Below are 18,444 nucleotides of genomic sequence, written 5' to 3'. Positions count from 1 at the left end.
GTTTGTTTCTTCCGGAGCAACACACAATGTAAGTAACCGGCAAAGAACAGTTACTTTGAACCTCTCTATTCTGCTGCTGAATCTAGTGAATCCCTGTTTCAAAACTGAAATCAAAGTGCAGTTGAAGGTATGTTTCAAGAAACAGTATCACTTCCTGATACTAAGAACTTTTCCCGAACAAGAAATTGCACTCATAGACATAGTTTAGGGAATCTTCTGATGTATTTTGTTCTGAGGGAAGACCAATAATTCCAGAAGGACTCCCAAGCTACTTAGTAAACAAAGCTAGGACTAAAGTTTTTAAAAGCTTATTAACCAAGGAACACATAATCCTCATTATGGAAAAGCCGATGTTTCGAGGCACAGGTCACTAGAGAATTTGTATCTGAGCAAAACCTAGTCATAGTCAAAACTGAAAGTGAATCGGTGCTCGTTTCCTTTGTTAGCTTCAAGTCTTGAATCCTTAGAGTCAGTAAGATTTATCTATGACATGAAGGATAATACTACTATTTGGCTTTCTATGTAAGGACTCAGTGGGAGAGAAATACATCTTCAACACTTCTATTGATAAGTTTCTAATTATAGAACCGAGCTCTCTCTACATTCCCACCTCCCCACCCCCCACCCCCTTTCTTTTACCTGAAGTTTTGAATGATATTGAAATGCTGTTAGGAGTTGCTGAATCTGTCCTGGTAGAGGCAAGGCTACTGCAGCTCCATGCTCTCGGCTTCAGCCAGTAGTGAGGTTGAGCACGTTTTCCCAATAGGCACACACACTGACACATGCATATAATACACGTTACACGTGGCCAGCCCCACAGGTCAAAACAGAAAGAAAACACAGCAGTCACACAAACACAAACGGCTGATCAGGATGAAGGTCTGCTAGTGGGAAATACATACAGTGTGGACCCCTCCAGCAGCTGGCCTCGCACATTTAGGCTGTCCAGTAGCTGGGCCCTGGATCCCAGGTCTCCCCAGCTGCTGACACATGAACGACATAAGCCCCGAGGGCCACAGCCCCACTCCACTTGCTGATGCAGGCCCCCTCACTCCCAACTACCCATACACATACACAGAGGGACTCTATGGATGCCCCAGCAAGTACCTTTAAACACTCAGTTTACCCAGTCGCTGGCCTTTGGATCCTTGATCTCCGCCAGCTGCAGGCATCTAGGCAGGTGAGCACCCAGTGCCCACAGCCCTACTCCAGTTGCTGGTACAGAGGAGCCCTCTTGCACACTCCAACACACATACAGACATACACACACACTGTGGAACCCTCCAGTAACTGGCCTTAGACACTCAGTCTACTCAGCAGCTGACCCTTAGATCCTCTCATCTCCAGTTGCTTTGCAGAGACAGACAGATGGGCCTCTTGGTCGACCTCCAGACCCCACGGTCTCCACGGTAGTAGGCCTGGACCTCCTGGTCCCTCTAGTAGCCAACTCCTTCAGTTGTCTCACACACAGCAGTTGACTGAGAGACTCCTAGATCCCACAGTCTCTCCTTTAGCTAGTTTGGACCTCCTTGCGCCTCCAGTATCCAGCTCTGAGAATAAAAAAAGTCTACTGACGAGACAGAAGAACAGACATTTAGAAGCAGAAAGCACTAGATGGCAGCAGTGCTCAACTCGTTTAATTTGGATACAAAAGTAGAGCAGTCACCTATATTCAGCAATGCAATTTCTATGTATTTCCCATGGCACCTGAGACATGAATACAATACTAAAGACAACATAGATAAACCTCACAAAACTGTTGATAGAATGCTCAGTGAATACAGTAGGCAGTAGCAGAATCAAGCAATCTTCCAACTTCCCACTGCCATAAGAAAAAGACATTAGGAGTAGCAATGTGACAGAACCACTAAATATATTTCCCAGTATCAGAAAGAAAAATATTGCATAACTGAGGAGGTATACAATGCTCCTGTCGCATCTCCCACCTCCCATTTCCACAGGGTTGGGCAACGTCATCCCTTTCCCCTCTGCCTGTTGCAGCACTGCTCTGGTGCTGCTGGAGGGAGAAACACCCCTCCCTGCCAAGGACTGCCAGTATCTTCTGTGCAATTAATGGTGACAGCTAGTGGTTAATTCGGACAAAGCTTAAGCTTCAGATGCTTGAAGGAGAAGTGGTAACATCGTAAGACCCACTAAAAAAGTGTGGTTGTGGGCTGTTCCCCTTCCCCCCTCAATGATTAGGATAAAATCACTATCTAGACATGCAGGTGTCTAACCTGTATCGGTTCCCTTGCGCTATCCAAACACTAGATGTGATCAAAAGGCACAGCCTGGTGATGGACCGTGCTGCTGCCCTCTGGGCATCAGCAAATACGAGGGATGCACACCGGGTCACTTCATGAGATACAGGATGCAGACCCCCAGCACCCGCGGTTAGCGCCTGTCCTGCAAGGGGATAGCGAAGGCTGTACTCAAACTTAAGCGTGGATCACATATTTATACAAATTTAATTTCACATTAAAAAAACCCTGCTGAGCACCACCCAGAAATGAAGTTGTATAGTGCAGCTGCTTAACAAAAATACCTTCCCCGTGCTCAGGCAATGGCAGAGAAAGTCCATGAGGAAACGCTCCTGCTGAAGAAGACCCCTTTGAAGGCAGCTCCTCTTCATTTTAAAATTCCTCCCCTCAGCACATCCCCACTCCAGGCCAGCCAGGCGCTGTGGCCAGCCCCTTGGCAGCACCCAGGGCAGTCGCCATCGCTTCCTCCACCTTTGCCCTCCGCAACCGTTAGCAGAAAAGCCTCTCACACAGGGGGGAGCGGGCTAACCACCATGTAGCCTCACCAGGGGAAGCCCCAGCCCTGCCCCAACTGCCACCACTGGCCCTCAGCCACCAGGGACATGGCACCTCAGCCCTGGCGGATGCTGGTAGCTGAGCTGTGCCTGTGGCTCTGCTCGTGGGGCTGTGGGGGCAGCTCAGGTTGCAGCCACGTGCTGCTGGCATACTCAATGCATTTCGGCCATGACATGAAGCCAGCAAGAGGCACTCACGTTGAGCTACCGCAGTGCCAGCCCCATGGTCCTGCAGCACCCCTGCAAGGGGCATGGCCCCGGCGGGAGGGAGGCAAAGGTGGCCATGTACCTGGGGAAGGATGTTTTCATCAGCCTGAATGCTTTTGAGAGCAGCCTCTCACCGTTCTCCATCCCAGAAGAGCTTCAGGCCAAGGAAGCCATCGTCAGTGCCATCGTCTTCATGCACAAGGACGAGGTCTCGATGGTGGTCAATGGCTGGGTCTACGTGTATTTCAAGAGCCTCAACAGGTGGGTCCCATCAGCAGGAGTCACATCCCCCATGTCCGAACTCTCAAACACCCATTGCTGCTACACAGGAGCAGACCCCCAGTGCAAGGAGCTCAGCTGGACCCTTTTTGCTTATGACACCAGGCGCTCGGTCTCCGGCAGCCACATCTTCCTTTCGCATGACAGGGGTTACACATTTACACACGTTGAGACCAGTACAACAGAGTGAGGAGTGCTGCTCGGGGTCTACAATTTCATCTCCTTGGCCGTGACCAGCATGTTGATTGTCAGAAGTGGAGAGGGTGGGGCAGGGAAGGCAGCAGGGGTCTATTTCAGATACAATGGTACCGAAAACAGCCATATATCCAACCGTAGCTCTACTACCTTTCACCTGCTGCACAAAGGCCCTGCTAAGCTTTGGAGATCCAGAATTTTGCCTTGAGGGGTCTCCTAATCCTCTGGACAACAGATACTTTACTTATATCGGCCAACAATGGCTTGATCAGGGAAGAAGTGACTGTCATGCCCTTGGATACCTTTCAAAGCACTGCCTTCCCTGACAGCAGTTTCTTACTTGTGACTGCTAGTGGCTCCCAGATTGCAGTCTTGACCCAGGACAGACACCTCTTCTATGGTAGCATTGGCCGGGTCACTAGCACGGTGCACATTGCCAAGGATGAGAGCACAGATCTGAAAAACACAGGGATGCTCTTTGAAGAAAGAGGGTGGCTGACCTTACTCAGCCCTGCGATTAGCAATTTCACTCAGCTGTATGACTTCAATAAATGCAAGCTTAACTTGCAGTTAGCAGGCTGGAGATCTCAGCAGTCCTGCACTGCAGAGATTCTCACGGGAGCCTTCCAGAACAACATCTATTACACTGACATGCATGAAAGTCTGACTCTGAAGGTCATATTTGTGCCCAAGCCAGGCAAAAGGTCCACTCCCTTGGTGACAGTGAGCAACCCCATGTGCTGGCTTTCAGTGTGTATGTAATAGAAGTGGGATTTACACGTGGTGGAAACACTGAATACCTCTTGCATATAGTTCTGGAGCAGCAGTATTTCTCTGAATTTGCAGACACTGACTTCTGCGATGGCGTATGTGATGGAGAGTTGTCTACTGTCATGTGGACATCCCTGACAACCCAATCGGTTGTATTGATGTGGCTTCCCCGGCTGCACTTGTTGCAGTGTCCCACAAAGCACATCAGAATTTTTAAAAATGTAACGGCATGTGACAAAGGCCTCATTCAGGAAGCAGCACTGAGAAATAATTTCAGTTACACAATCAGCCATAACATATACGACTCACACTTTCTTGCCAGAAAACATATACAGTAGGACAATCTACAGATCAAATATAACTTTACAAATCTGGGATGGCCTCTTCTGGTATATTATAAAAATCCTTGGGTGCCAATTTTTGGGTTATGGGAAAACACTAGATTTCGGGAGCATGTCCCTGCTGAATTTTTTCTGTTTGAAATAAATGGAATGCATAACTATGATTATCTTTTGACTGCACATGATGCCAACTGCATCTCTCAACCTCAGAAGTGGACTTTGCTAGAGGAACAGGAGTCTCCAGATCCAAATACTGCATGGACCAGAAGAAACTACAGGAGCTTTAAGGATAGGAATGGACCTGAATTAAAGTGGCCCTCAGTTAAGTATCAGGTTCTTGATGGAGATAAAAATAAGATCATTTTCCCTCCCTATAATGGTCTGTATATCTTTAAAGCCAGTGTAGTGGATACTTTTTAAAGTTATTGTGATTTATCCCTAAACTTCTCAGTATAAGTTTATGGTGCTTTTCTCAGGAACTACCTACATTTTTGGGCATCACTGACAGTCTTTCTGATTTTACTTTTGATTTTTACAAGATACTCCCTATCTCATTTATCACTCTACAAAGTGAGATGCAAAAGTTAAAGTATTTTGAGTGGAATTTTTGAAAGTCTCTGGGAAATCTAACTAGAGAAGTTCCCTTTTATTTAGGAAAGTTTTGTTGTTGTTACGAAAATGTGATGGAGAAACTAGGAAACGAGTTCAATGTCTTTTTTCTAATTAGAAAGTTAAAGTTTTATTATTCTGAAATTTAAAAAGAAGATCATTTTACATTTTTTTTTTCCTCATCTTTCATTCTAAATTTTTCACTGACCCTATGTGGCTAGTCCTACTTGTTTCACTGTAGAGATAGTTTAAAAGTCTTTCCAGTACAAGTGCATGATTTCAGAAACATGGCAGCTTTTAAATTTAATTTTAGGAAACAGCTTTTAAATTAAGTGGACTTCAGAGGATATCTTACTAATCAGTATCAATCCAGGCTGTGTGACAAAGACCAATTATCTCCAAACTTCCAAATTTGAAGTTGAAACCAACTCCTAGGGAGAGCATGGCTTTTCACTCAGGCTGAGTACCAGGAGAATATTACCTGTCTTAATAACTGTACTGTGAAAGCCCAGCATTCTGTAGAATTTCTCAATGCCTTGCATGGATGGACTTTTTCTGTATTTATTTAGAGTAATTTGGTAGACATTTTTCTAATAAGACAGTAATAGTCAATTAAAATTAAAGCAACCACAATAGTAAGGAAATGACCATTTTGTCTACAAGTTAGACAACAATTACTATTGCTTTTGCTATAAACTATTTCAGACAACTATTTTAGAATCCCGTAAATCTGCAATATATATGACTTTTAGGTATTTATTGCTAGTTAAGGCCTTATTCCATTACACAGAATGTTTAAACAAGATTTAAATAATGTAGTTTAAGATAGAGATATTAAAGATGAGCTTCCATCATAAGCAATTTAAACTTTAAATTAAAGCTAAGGTTATTTTTCCTGTTTCGATGCACAGAAGAGTTTAGTTTAAAAGTTAAGATGAGGTGACAAGTTCTGAAAACTCCACAGCTATATCAGCATAAACAGTCCTTCTAAAAAATTTTTAGAATAAAGTACACAATTCAAGTGGAATACTACATTTAGTATGATTTCTACCATTTTTGAGAAGGTAGGTGGGGATTGATGCTTGAGACCAGAAAAGGCACAAGACCTTTCTATAACATCATAGTCATCTCCTATAACAGTAAGAGGAATCAAAGAAATCTCCCTTCAGGCAAATATTATAACTGAAGCACAAAACGGAGCCTCTTTGTGAAGCTTATATAGGAGATTCTGGGCATTCCTTCCACCATACTAGCAGCCAGTCTAATTGTATATGAGTCATTAAAAGCAGTCGTCGTTTGCCCACAAAATAAAGGTTTCATCTCTTTTAGTAACCACCAACTATAATTACTCCAGAATTTGTGACTGACAACCTGAACAACAAATTAAATGCAGCTTCAAGATGCATGCAGACTTTTAAACATTTTTTTTTTGCCAACGGGTATTGCCTGTTGTCTCCCGGGGCTTGCCCTTGTGCTGCTCTGCTCAGTTTCTTCCTTTTTGTCTGGTTTCAAACTGTGAGATCTCATCTCTCTCCTTCCCACAGTTGCTCTAAACCTGCCCCTTCCTTTTCAGTCCTTCTGCCAAGCTTGCACACTTTCGTTAGGATTGCCTGAACGACAGCAATCATCTTTTTAAAAGCCAAGTTTTGGTGCTCTTGGTTCAAAAAAAAGCAGCAGTTGAGTTCGTTCCCTCGGTAATCACCCTGCCTACAGGCACCATCTGGACATCATCCTTATTTTTCATTACAGTGAAGGCCCTCAATCTTCACTTCGAAAGCTCTGTCCAACTCTGCTCCTCTCTTCCTCCTTCCCCTCCCAGTGGCTGAGTTTCCTATTGCTCTTTCATGAGACATACTCAGCCTGTTCCCTCTGAGCGCTTTCTACGTTCCCTCTCCAACTCCTCGTGACAGGCAGCTTTCTCAGCACCCTTGTCAGATAGTGTCGTGCAGAACTCTGAAAGCACGTCAGCTGAATTTTTGTACCGTTCAGCCACCTATTCACTTCTATTACCTCCAGGTAGCATTCTTCTCTAATATTCTTAAGCAGCTTTAATTACAAGTACTTTGGAGATGTGACAGTTCATACAAGCAGAGCACCACTAGATACTGCCCCAAGCCACATGTACTAATGAATGCATACAAGTTCTGTAAGCAAACTACACACACATGGAATATTCGTCATCCTACTTCAATTTGCACATGAAAATTAAGCAAGGAAGATTATTTTCGCTGCTTTATAGGAGAGAGTTAGAAACACAGAACAGGCTGGCTGGATTACTACAGACAGTGGAATAACAGCATGTAAATAAACAGATTAGCTGCCATACTATGAATATCATTTATTCATACACACAATGGATTCAAATATTTGAATTTACTCTCAAACTTAAGTGATGTAAACTGCAAAAGTCATCAGCTGCATGGATTTATGTTGTCTCCATTCTCAAACTGTGCCTTAATAAATGTTGCATGCTTTCTATATCACATTCACAGCCTACTGAAGACACTATAAAACCCCGTCACTCCAGACTGGCATTGCAGAAACTAGTAATTTGCCAATGCAGCATTTTACCAATTTTTGGCAGAGAAGCCTAGAACTACCTGAATTCCCATAGCACAGGATGGAGTAGTGCATGCCCTTAAGTACAAAAGCGATGGCAGAATTCACCTCATTTCAGGAGGCGAATTCAAGTTCATTGGTGACACAGCTCAAATTAAAAAAAAAATTAGGCTTTTTAAGTCTACTAATGTATGCAATTATTTCTGTTTTATGTAATACAAGACTAAATTATTCCCAAATTCCCCACCATGCCACGAATGAAACAGGGCATTTTACTTTTCACCAAAAAAACCCAGCTTGGCAAGTTTCACGGTTTTATGTTACAGAAGTAGTAAAAAAAAAAAAAAGAAAATTCATTAGATTCCTGAAAACAGCAAAGATCCCCCGGATCTAGTAATTTTCGAGGGCTTTTTCTAGCTATTTCAAAGCAAGATGTGGTATTTTGATCTACTCTGAGCTGTAACATTGCCGTGACAGATGCATTAGGACGGTCTTGTGCCTTACAGCAGGTTCATGGGATTCTTCTGGAGTATTGTTCTGCAAGTAGCAGAGTTTCAGCCTTTGCAGAGAGTTTCAGCCTTTGCAGAGATACTTATTTGCTCAATAGCAAGACCAGGTAATTTTCATTTCGATACAACTGTTTTTCATCGTCTCTGTGGGTCCATGCATAGGCACGCAGTTTTCCATGTGAGAATTCATTAATGAGCCAGGCGTAGCTCTGTCTCCACAGTAGCTCCTCACCTAAGCAATCACATAGTAAACTTCTGTTCTGACATGCCAACGACTACATTTTGAACAGCTCCATGCTCTTTACGCAGCATAATGTGCGTAATGGGCAACGTACCATGAAGCAACCAGTGTCAATTCAGAAATAAAGCATTATAATGCTTACCAAATAGTCATTCCTTGGACACAGCATGACAGCAGTCTTCTGCAACAGTATGCTAAGCTTTAGAAGTTACAATCACAGATACTGCTTTTCAGTAAATGGTCTTAGAATATGACAAGTTAAAACTTCAGTATTTTTGTAATCACCACATAAGGAAAGAGAATAAGGGGGAGATTTCACTTAAGTGTGAAGAGAAAGCAAGTTTGGTTTGTTTGGCATGGATTTTTTTAGCTACATGATATTGTGTCTACAGCAAAACCAAAGTCTGGCTTATTTATAGGGTTGACAGCTTATAAATGCTGAGCTTTGCATTTTCAAGAAGTGTTTGGGAATACTTGGTATACAGAGAAAAAAATCATGTCTAGATACACAAACATAGAAAGGCATCTCAAAACTGCATATTGAAGAGGCTGCTAAGATGGAAAGACGACTGATGACATATAGCATAAGGCTACAATGCCAAGAATCATTTAGAAGAAGAAGTCTCCCAATCTGCCCAACAGCAGAAGAAAAAACAACTTCACCCCCAGAAGCAATATATTTATTGTTAGATAATACTCAAGTATTCTGTTGATAGATCAACATGATCCACAGTCATATTAAGTACGACTACAAAAGGTCATGTGCTGTGAATGGGTTCTAAGACTTTTCAGGAAGCTTTAAGACCTGGAGAAGTCATACAGTCGTACTGCATGAAGAAAAATTGGAAACCTCATCTAAAAAGAAAAATATGCATCTGAAGGCTGATGTCCTGTTTCGTAAGTCAGTGCTGTCCTGTGAAGGAACTGCCTTCAGCCACAAGCTGCAGCAGACTGTCAGAAGTCTTGGGTTTCTTTAGGTGCTCAATTTCCACTGTACTCAGCTAACCCATCATAAACCGTAACTCCTAACTCTTAGCTGGTTTTGCTGCACTTGATTGCTTCCCACAGCCTTCCCTACGTTCAGCATCTATTACTCAAATTAAAAATCCCCAGCATGTAGCAAGTAATTGAGACTTCCCAGACAGCTGAATTCTGGGGGTTGTACCTGGGAACACTGGGTAAGAACTCAAGAGGCAAATACAGCAGCCGCTACAAGTTTCAATGTACACCAGCACTACACGTGGCAACAGGACAGGAACTTCACCTGAGCAAGGAGGGCCAGAATGAAGACGGTACAGAACACACATACAGTATCAGTCCCTATAGATTGCTACAGCTGTATGAAAAGGAAGAAAAAAAAAAGGGCCACAAGTCCATACAGTGAATATGGTGTATGTTTTATTTTATTTACAGTACATTTGTTATAAATATAATACATTTCTTGAAAATCTTGAGTAGACTTTTTTTTAAAACAGATCAATTGTTATAGTTACATAATAAAGCAAGTGACAATTTAAATGACAATCTCATGGTTGTGAAATAGTGCATTCTGTGTTGAGATGAATGAGAAAATACTCAAACTGTTTGAAGAAATTATTTTTTAAACACCTTAGGTGGGACTTGTGTGTAAACCTTGAAAGGTCACCGGTTTCCATAAACATGAAAACTCAAAACAAAATTTTAAACTAAAGAAACGAGAAACAGAAACGGATTTCAGACACCTTATTGAACTTCACAGTAAGGTTGGGATTTATCATGACTAATGGCTTCAGACAGGAAAAAGCCAATGAGGGTTTCTTCCTGAACCATATCCTAATACAGCCACAAATATTAAACACACCATGCTGGAAGTTGTAACAGCAGTCAAGCTGCATTTTTGACAGGGCGTAGGACATACAAATATGTTCAGATTTGGAGTTAAGGAATATTTTGTGTTATGAACAACTTAATTACCAGAGAAGAAATACATTATAAAAGGATAAACGTATTTTCAGTCCAACGTGCGTTGCATTGAGAAACAAATTGACAAGTAGTCTGAATATTTTGCTATTTTCTTTCCTACACGATCTTTAGTAACAAGTTAGATGTTTGAGGTGCTATTTCCAAAAACTGCAGCAAAATGTCAACCAGCAATATAAGAAAAGAATCCCATTTATTTTGTCTTTTAGTGTGATTTTTTTTTTTAGGAAGTGGTCAGATATTATTGATAATAATCAGTGCAGGCATGGAGTTCTGCTGACTCGTTTCAAACAGAGTAACTTGGTCCACTAGCTTGGCAAATACTCTGGGGGTTCCAAGATTATAGACACCTGTATGAACAAAGCAAGCTTTCAGCTGCAAGCTATAGACCTCCTGGCTTTTAAGTTGAAGCTTGTACTGTGTTTGCCCAAGCCATGTAAAAGATCCATGGACTTCTAGTGCTTCTGGGCTGAAAAAGAAGGTAACAAAGTTATTTCTCTGTATTTGAAGCATACATACCAGTTTACATGATTCCTTCAACCTCAAGTTTTCCCAAGATTTCAGAATGCACTGTGTGTCTGTCCCTGGCCCCTTACAAAGAGATGCTTGTTTATGCTTTCTGAAAACTTCATTTCAAGAGCCAGGAATTGGAAACTTAAGTTACTATTCTGGCAGTCTTTGGATGCAATAGTGCCCACCATCAGTCATCTTTGATGACCTGGAAGTTGCTGAGTCTTTTTGACTGCCTGCCTACAATAATTTCCCGTAAGTCACTGCCTTTCCCAAAGGCATCACGCTTTGTTTCCCCACACACACTGCCCACCCTTATCTTTAAAAGATTAAGGTTTTTCTAGCAAGACAAAGCTAGTTGCAATCATAGGTATAGACAGAACTGCGCTTAACATTTTATCAAGATGCTAATTGCAGCTTCAGGAAAAAAAGTCATGCCTATATGTCCTCTTTCCTACTGCATCTACATCCGCAAACACACACCCCACACACACCCCATCCCCACAAACATACACACACTCTGAGACAGAGTACCTAAGGTACCCTTGGGTATCTTTATGGATCCCTATTTCTACCCATCAGCTCAATTTAACTCTGGGTCCTCACTTCTTGACAAGTACTTTTTAGTGTTCTTTGACTCGCACTTAACACTCCTCTACAGCAGCTCTCCCCCTTGGCTCAGATGAATCACTACAAATTTTTAAAACATTTCTTTGGTTCCCAATATACTGTACACTACATACAGAACATTAATTATACATGTATGTATAATGATGAGTGCCAGTGTATTCTCAGCTTTTTTTGTATAACCGACACATAACACTAACAATAGACATGGTAACAAGATCCAAATTGTCACAGTTTTTGGAGTTCCTACATAAGGCATTCTTGGGCCTGTCCCGTGAACTAGAGTTCAATCAGAGTGCATGTCACAAAGAGTCAACATGGATATACACTGCTTTACAGACATTGCATTAATATATTGGTTTGGGGGAGGGAGGCGTGTTTGGTTTTTTGTTTGTTTTTAGGAAGTTTCAAGGCACATGACTACACTATCCTTTCAAAGGCCTGTCTTACAACACTGTTACAAAACATGACCATCTTGTGAAAACACAAATCAGTGAACAGCTTCCTAATTTTAACTGATTAATAAAACAGACTTAAGCCTTCCGTCCTCTATTTCTGAACCCGTGTATTAGGCCCTGGGCTTTTAATTTCTTACTTGCCTGGACACACTGTTGGCAATAAGCAAACATTCCCCATGACTAAGCCTACCTCAGTATCCTTCACAACCTGCCTCCCCCCACTGCCAAGAATATTCAGTCAAGGATCCCACAAAGTCTATTTTGTGGTAAGCAAACCAAGTAGCATTATGTCTATGGTGGGGGGGGGGAGGAGGCAGGGGAGAGGTGGTGTCACCTGAATTATGAGTTAAATTGCCTTGTTTTAATAGAAGTGGAAGAATTAACAATGGTATAACATGGTACTGAATTCTCTCTCCCACAGATTCCTTAGTAAAACTTTTAAAGACAATTCACAAAACGTTTCCTCAGTGCTAATATTTCTGCACATAATACTACAGTACTAAGCAAAATGCCAGTCATAAGAATCAGCTGATAAACCTGGGGAAGTCTTAAAAATACCTAAGGTTCAATGACATTTTATACTAAGCCAAGTTGCAGAAAGAAGTACTTGTTTAAAATTCAAAAGTTTTCTACAAATTACTTGATACTTTAAAAATGAAAACCCAACAACATATGTTTAATAAAGTAAGGTTGCTGAAGCTCGTATTTCACTAGTTCAAAAGCATTTCCACTTTCCTAGAAAAGATCTGCAGAGTTTAACTATTCGAGAGTCACAATTCGAGGTCCTGTCTTAGCAATAGTCAGAAGCAAAGTAAAATTGAGCACTGACTGAAGACTCCCATTTGACTGTACAAGGCCTTTATCACCTTCCATTCTTTCAAAGAAGCCACTGTTGAAAAAATCCTATTCTAGATATTCAATACAGTTAAAACATTACAAGATTCCCCAAAACTAGGAAGCATTCTCAGAAAATATTAACACTCACACATTACCTTGTTGTTTTATGCCGCAAATCAATCATTACATCTACAACAGCCTGGGAACAATTGGAAAGTAGGAGAGTGACAGGTACCAGACAGAGGCTGCGAAGGAAAAAAGTCTTACTCTGCATAGTCTTAATTATGCATTTTAATAGTTAAAATAAATTTCAAGTAATATAAAATTAACATGTAGTTCTCTATTATGCAACAGTCAGACAGTGTACATAGCAATATAATCACTTACATTGACTAGAGTTTCCTATAATAAAGGCTATTAATTGAGGTAAACAGCATTGGCTCAATTGAGCCAAATGAAGTTACCACCTTCCTTCATCCAGCTGAGAAAGACTAGCAAAAGCGTAAGTAATACCTCAGTTTACAGGAAATCTACTGTTATGACAAGAGACAGTTCAGAATGGGATAGCGTGGTCCACTATGCTACTCTGAACCACTGTTTAGCACGTTTTGTCTAGATACTTTTCTTCTGCACTGTCTCCTGTAGAGGGATTGCTGGTATCTGACCTAAAGGTTTAGCCAGAACAGTGCCTGAACAGAACAGACAGCACATACACATTTGGTGTTAATTTAAGCCTTTACCCTGAATAAAACTAATACAGTTAGTTGCTATTCTGCTTGTTCACAATTAGTATGATTGTTTTCAATAAATAATGCTGCAGCAAGACAGACTGATATTCACAGGCAGGTACACAAACTACTGCAGCTGAAACAGCTCTATGTATGCAACAAGTGATTTGTGTCACTGGAATTCTTTGCCATTGCTTAACAGTTTAAATATCCTAAACTTGACTAACAAGAAAAGAACAATTAGGAACTATAACAAAAAAGATATGAATTTGTTACTGGAATAATGCATGCTTTGCAACTATCATTAAAAATCTTATAAAATGTTTGAATGTTAGATTTTATAAAGAAAGAAATCCCTTTCTTTTGGCAACTTACTTACATTAACTGAAATGTTAGGAAAAAAAAGTGTAACACAGTAGAGTTCTCAGATAAAACAACTCAAACCTAAATAGGTATCTTTAGGTTTCAAGTACAATTCATTTCATACCTAGAAGTGAATCCAGAGGGCTTTGTTCAGATCATTTTAATTTTGAAAGACTCATGATTTTACAGGCTCCAACTAATTCACTCTAGCAGTCTGCTTTTTGACAGAGGTTAATTCTGATATTCTTCTAGGAGACAAGCCCCAGTGATCTAAACTGTTACCACCTCTCCTTCTGACATAAATCAGAACCACGCGCAGCTAATCTTGGCAAGTCAGATGCTGTAGACATGGCAGTTCTTTTGACTTTAAAAAGTACCACTTACTTTCTGTCTAGCTCCTCAAAGTAGTCACACTGTTTACTCTGACACCAAAAATAAACACAAAGGCAGCAGAGCATTTATTTTTCTTTCAGTAAGTTAGATAACATTAGTTAACAGTAAAACTGTGAACTGTGGTATTACAGCCTGTTTTTCTACATCAAATTTTCATTTTACCTATACAATTCTGAAGCAGTGAGTTTAAGACTTGAGCAAGATTTCACCCTTGCATACCAGACTTCTATCTTTTGTATCATAACCCACACAGCATCTCAACAGGATTTATGTCAAGTTAACGTTACTTCAAAAGTTTCTGAAGAAAACATTGCACAAACCTTTTTTGATGAAAAGAATGATTGAAAGACTCTGGATAATGAAGACTTGTCTTGATAAGATTAGAAAGCTGCTCTGGTGTTGGTCTTGCAGGTACTGGTGTGTTTTCTGGTCGAAAAAACTTTAAGAGAATCATTTCCGGTAATTCCTGAAACACAAATTCAGAACGACATTTAAACATTGACATAAGCTACTGTGCAGCACAACAAGAAATCCAGTCACAGAAGCTACAATTTTCCATTATGAACTATGTCACTCCAGGGAAATAAGTCTACAGCATCATGAAGCTTACAGTTTTTTCCAATGTGTTTTGTATTTAAGTGTGCTAGAGGAGGAACTGAGATATTTATGTTACCATCTTCTGAGACAGATTTCACAGCTGCTTGTGAAAACACTATCTGTGCAAGTTTCACAAAAGCATGCTATTGTTGCAGTGGTTTGTTAGTGTTTTTGTTTTGTTCCTAAGAAAAAGGGACAGCATTTACACAGTTCCCTATTCAGCAGCTGTACCTAAAAAAAAAAAATCTATCACCTGCCCTGGGAAGTTCGCAACAGGAAAGCCAATAGCCAAGTTTCCCAAAACAGATCCAAAGTAAAGCAAACAGAAGTTTATAGGAACATGCTAACAATGACAGAAGGATTTAATAACGCAGAGTATCTTAAGAATTGTATAGCAAGCTCTTGCAGATATGAAAGTTACCTTCGCCCCAGCTGAAAGCCCAAGTCAAACACTGACACGCTACTTGGGATTCATCCTAACCCTGTGGGCAGAATCAATCTCTGAAGCAGAATAAATCAGATGATACAGAAAGATGCAACACCAAATGAGGCAATCAGGCTTCATTCGGTCCAGCATTACAGCACTACTGTAACTCTGTCCAACATCATCTAATCTGTTTTGCAAACAGGATTCATTTGGGAAGGGGCTGCCTTTCATTACTCCCTTATGAATCTATTCTGCAAAAAGTCCACCTTTAGAAGAAAAAAAAAGAATTTGCAGCAGTAAGTGTGACTAACTACTAAAAGCAAGTGACCAAGAAGATTTTAAAAAGCCACCAATAAGTCAGTACGCTATAACAAAGTAATACTTGTTGTTTAAGGGTGATGGATTGTACCTTCTAAGTTGAAAAGAAATACTATAGGCAACAAAACCTGACTCAAAATAACAGACACACTGGGCATTCTGCAGTATGTATGAACATCTCAGTCACTGTTTGCCTGTGCTGGTAACACCAGGAAGACATCACATGTTTTATCAAGCTTGCAATTCTTTCCCCTTGAAAGGAAGAGTAGGGGTTTGTTGGTTTGGTTTTTGTTAAGTAATTTGAGGAAAAAAAAAAAGAGATTTCACAGTAACAATGAAATATTTTAAGCGACGAATTAATCTGGTATTTCCTCCCTACCCGATGGGTATCTAACTTGATGAAAATTGACAGCATGAAACACACTGGCCTCCAGAGATGAGATTATAGATTTTCATTTAAATTCATCTTTCCCCTCAAATTACGGTCCAACCAATTATTCAATGCCCTCTTCAACCACATATCAATATCCTACACACTGTAGTTTGCCCTAGAGTCAATTACCTGTTCCAAGTCCTCCCAATCAGAATTCCCGAGTATTTTTTTAAAACCCTACAAAAGACAAATATGAAGGTTTATCTCTACAAACAGACAAGAACAACATGAAATGCAGCAGGAACATTTACTGGTGAAAGTGCAGAGTGCCGTTAACATTTCAAACCTTTAGTTCTAATTACACCTCTACTGAAGGACTGGAAAGCAGTAAGATTAACCATTTACCATCACAGAGCTAAACCTTAATTCCAGCCAGCCTCTGGGTGTCAGATTCAGAAAAGATGTCTGTCTCCAAGTTCAGTTGCTCAAACTCTAGTTTTTTTGTAATTGTGTACCTAGAACAAAGGCTAAGACATGACATTTAGTACATGATTCTCTTACCTAATGCTTCAGGAGAGAATTAAGCACTTCCAAATGGTAACCAAGAAGATGTGCATACACATCAGGGAGCTACCTAGAGACAGCTAATAAGAAATGCTAAGTTTAAGGATGCATTAAATTCCTGCCCTACTCTGGAGCTCAGGAAATTGGATCAAGGCTACAAAAAGATGCCCATATCTGCTTGGGCACCTGTACCCTCCCTTCAGGAATATGCACCAAGCAGATAACAGCCTCAAGACTTTTGGTTACACACACTTGGATTTATTTTACTTTGTTTCTAAGAATTAAACAGGTGGCATTTTGTTGCTGAAATCCTGGAATACCAGCCCAAATGGAGTATTGCCTTTTTAAAGGCAAAACCAAGAGTTCTGACACCTAAAGTCTGCTTGTTGACCCATTATGGTTCCTTGCAAAGCCTCCAGAAATGCCACAGGCTCCAGTAGACAGCAAGCACCATATATTGCATACAAGAAGGCCACAACAATGGTTAAGATGCTCCCTTTAAAAAATGGTTAAGGTGTAATTTGAAGGTCTCATCCATACATACTGGTAGAGGTAGAGATAAGCTTGACTAGAAGAGACTTCATAAGAAGAGTTTGGAAGAACTGTACGAGGAGGGAATGTTTTTTGTTATTGTTTTAAATATTATAGCTGCATTTTTAAGCTTTTTGGTTTTTGACTAGAAACACGCAACAGGCAGTAGCACCAGAACCACACTGCTCCCCACAGTTACCTTCCAAGAGCTACAAACTATGCAATTGGGGCTAGGAAAGTTGTTTCTATTTTTAGAAAGCTTTTTGCTGCCCAAAGCCATCTACAAAGACCAGCTTCAAACAAATATACTTAAAACTAGACACAAGCTTGCTGTTCCAAGTAGAATAATGGGCACCTGTACCCTCCCTTCAAGAATATGCACCTATAATAACTATTCAGTAGTTACAAAAAAGCCAGGACCTTTGGAGTCTGATGTTTTGCTACTTTGAAACAAAGTTATATATTATTCCTACTTATACTTCGGAAATTGCATATTAGTCATTCACACTGGTTTTAGATATCTCCTGCAGCTGTACTAAGCTAAGAGTTGGAAGAGTCAACATTTACACCATTCAAAGCATCTTTTGCTGATGCTGATGCATCTGATAGATGCAATAGACAGGTCTGCCCATAATACATTCCTTAATCTCTTAGAATGCACTTTCAAATTGAAAGTTCTTCCTTTCCATCAGATGGATGGAAGTGATGGTATCTTCACATGCAGTCATTTTAAAGGATTTTTCTATGTAATATTAGACAACCTAAAGTTTTCAATTTCAGAAACAATCTTCTCAATGACTACTCTTAAACACACCAGAAAAAGTTAAACACCACAATTTGATTTCCAAGTTGTATGGAAATTCAGCATATTTGCCCCATAAATCACAAGTTACACATAGCCAAAAGGATTATTAACATGCTCAGTCAAGTATGAGGGACCAATATGCAGAGCACAGAAGAAAATCTAAACAGGAAACTCTTGAACAATGCTAACCATAAGTAAAAGCAGAATACATGAAAGCAACAGAGAGATCCTAAGTGATGTGTCTTTCTTCCTTTCCCATTTTAGATTAGAGAACTCCCATTTTAAAACCTCAGTTTTAAGTTGGTTTCCTTCACCATGTGACTCAAGCTCCTAAGTATAGAAATGACAACTCCAGGAACAATATTTTATTAAGACACCAGTAATAATGCATTTGAAAACACAAATATTCTCATCAGCTCTGCAGTCCA

At 40.4% G+C, this 18,444-nt stretch overlaps 2 protein-coding genes across 5 annotated transcripts in view; one reads left to right on the top strand and one right to left on the bottom strand.

Moving 5' to 3' along the window:
• The first annotated feature begins 3,038 nt into the window (after positions 1-3,038).
• On the top strand, positions 3,039-5,064 carry CATSPERD (catsper channel auxiliary subunit delta). The gene is given in 4 exon segments (XM_076328957.1): positions 3,039-3,450; positions 3,493-3,606; positions 3,732-4,219; positions 4,606-5,064. Coding segments are annotated over 4 exon segments (1,473 nt in total).
• A 4,842-nt stretch (positions 5,065-9,906) lies between these two features.
• The window catches only part of TRAPPC8 (trafficking protein particle complex subunit 8), a 57,763-nt gene continuing 49,225 nt past the window's right edge, over positions 9,907-18,444 (bottom strand). For 2 of the 4 annotated variants that reach the window (XM_076329787.1, XM_076329789.1), the window contains 4 exons: positions 16,306-16,353; positions 14,722-14,867; positions 13,073-13,162; positions 9,907-10,954 (listed from right to left, as the gene is read on the bottom strand). In XM_076329787.1, coding sequence (XP_076185902.1) covers positions 10,720-10,954; positions 13,073-13,162; positions 14,722-14,867; positions 16,306-16,353 — 519 coding nt within the window. In that variant the 3' untranslated portion in view covers positions 9,907-10,719. The remainder of the gene's footprint in view (positions 10,955-13,072; positions 13,163-14,721; positions 14,868-16,305; positions 16,354-18,444) is intronic. The other 2 variants (XM_076329788.1, XM_076329790.1) reach the window with 1 other exon arrangement.

Source organism: Aptenodytes patagonicus, chromosome 2 (genome assembly GCF_965638725.1).
Source record: "Aptenodytes patagonicus chromosome 2, bAptPat1.pri.cur, whole genome shotgun sequence".
Taxonomy (NCBI): Eukaryota; Metazoa; Chordata; class Aves; order Sphenisciformes; family Spheniscidae; genus Aptenodytes; species Aptenodytes patagonicus.
Note: the sequence above shows the minus strand (reverse complement) of the source record. Positions and strands in the feature narration are given on the sequence as shown.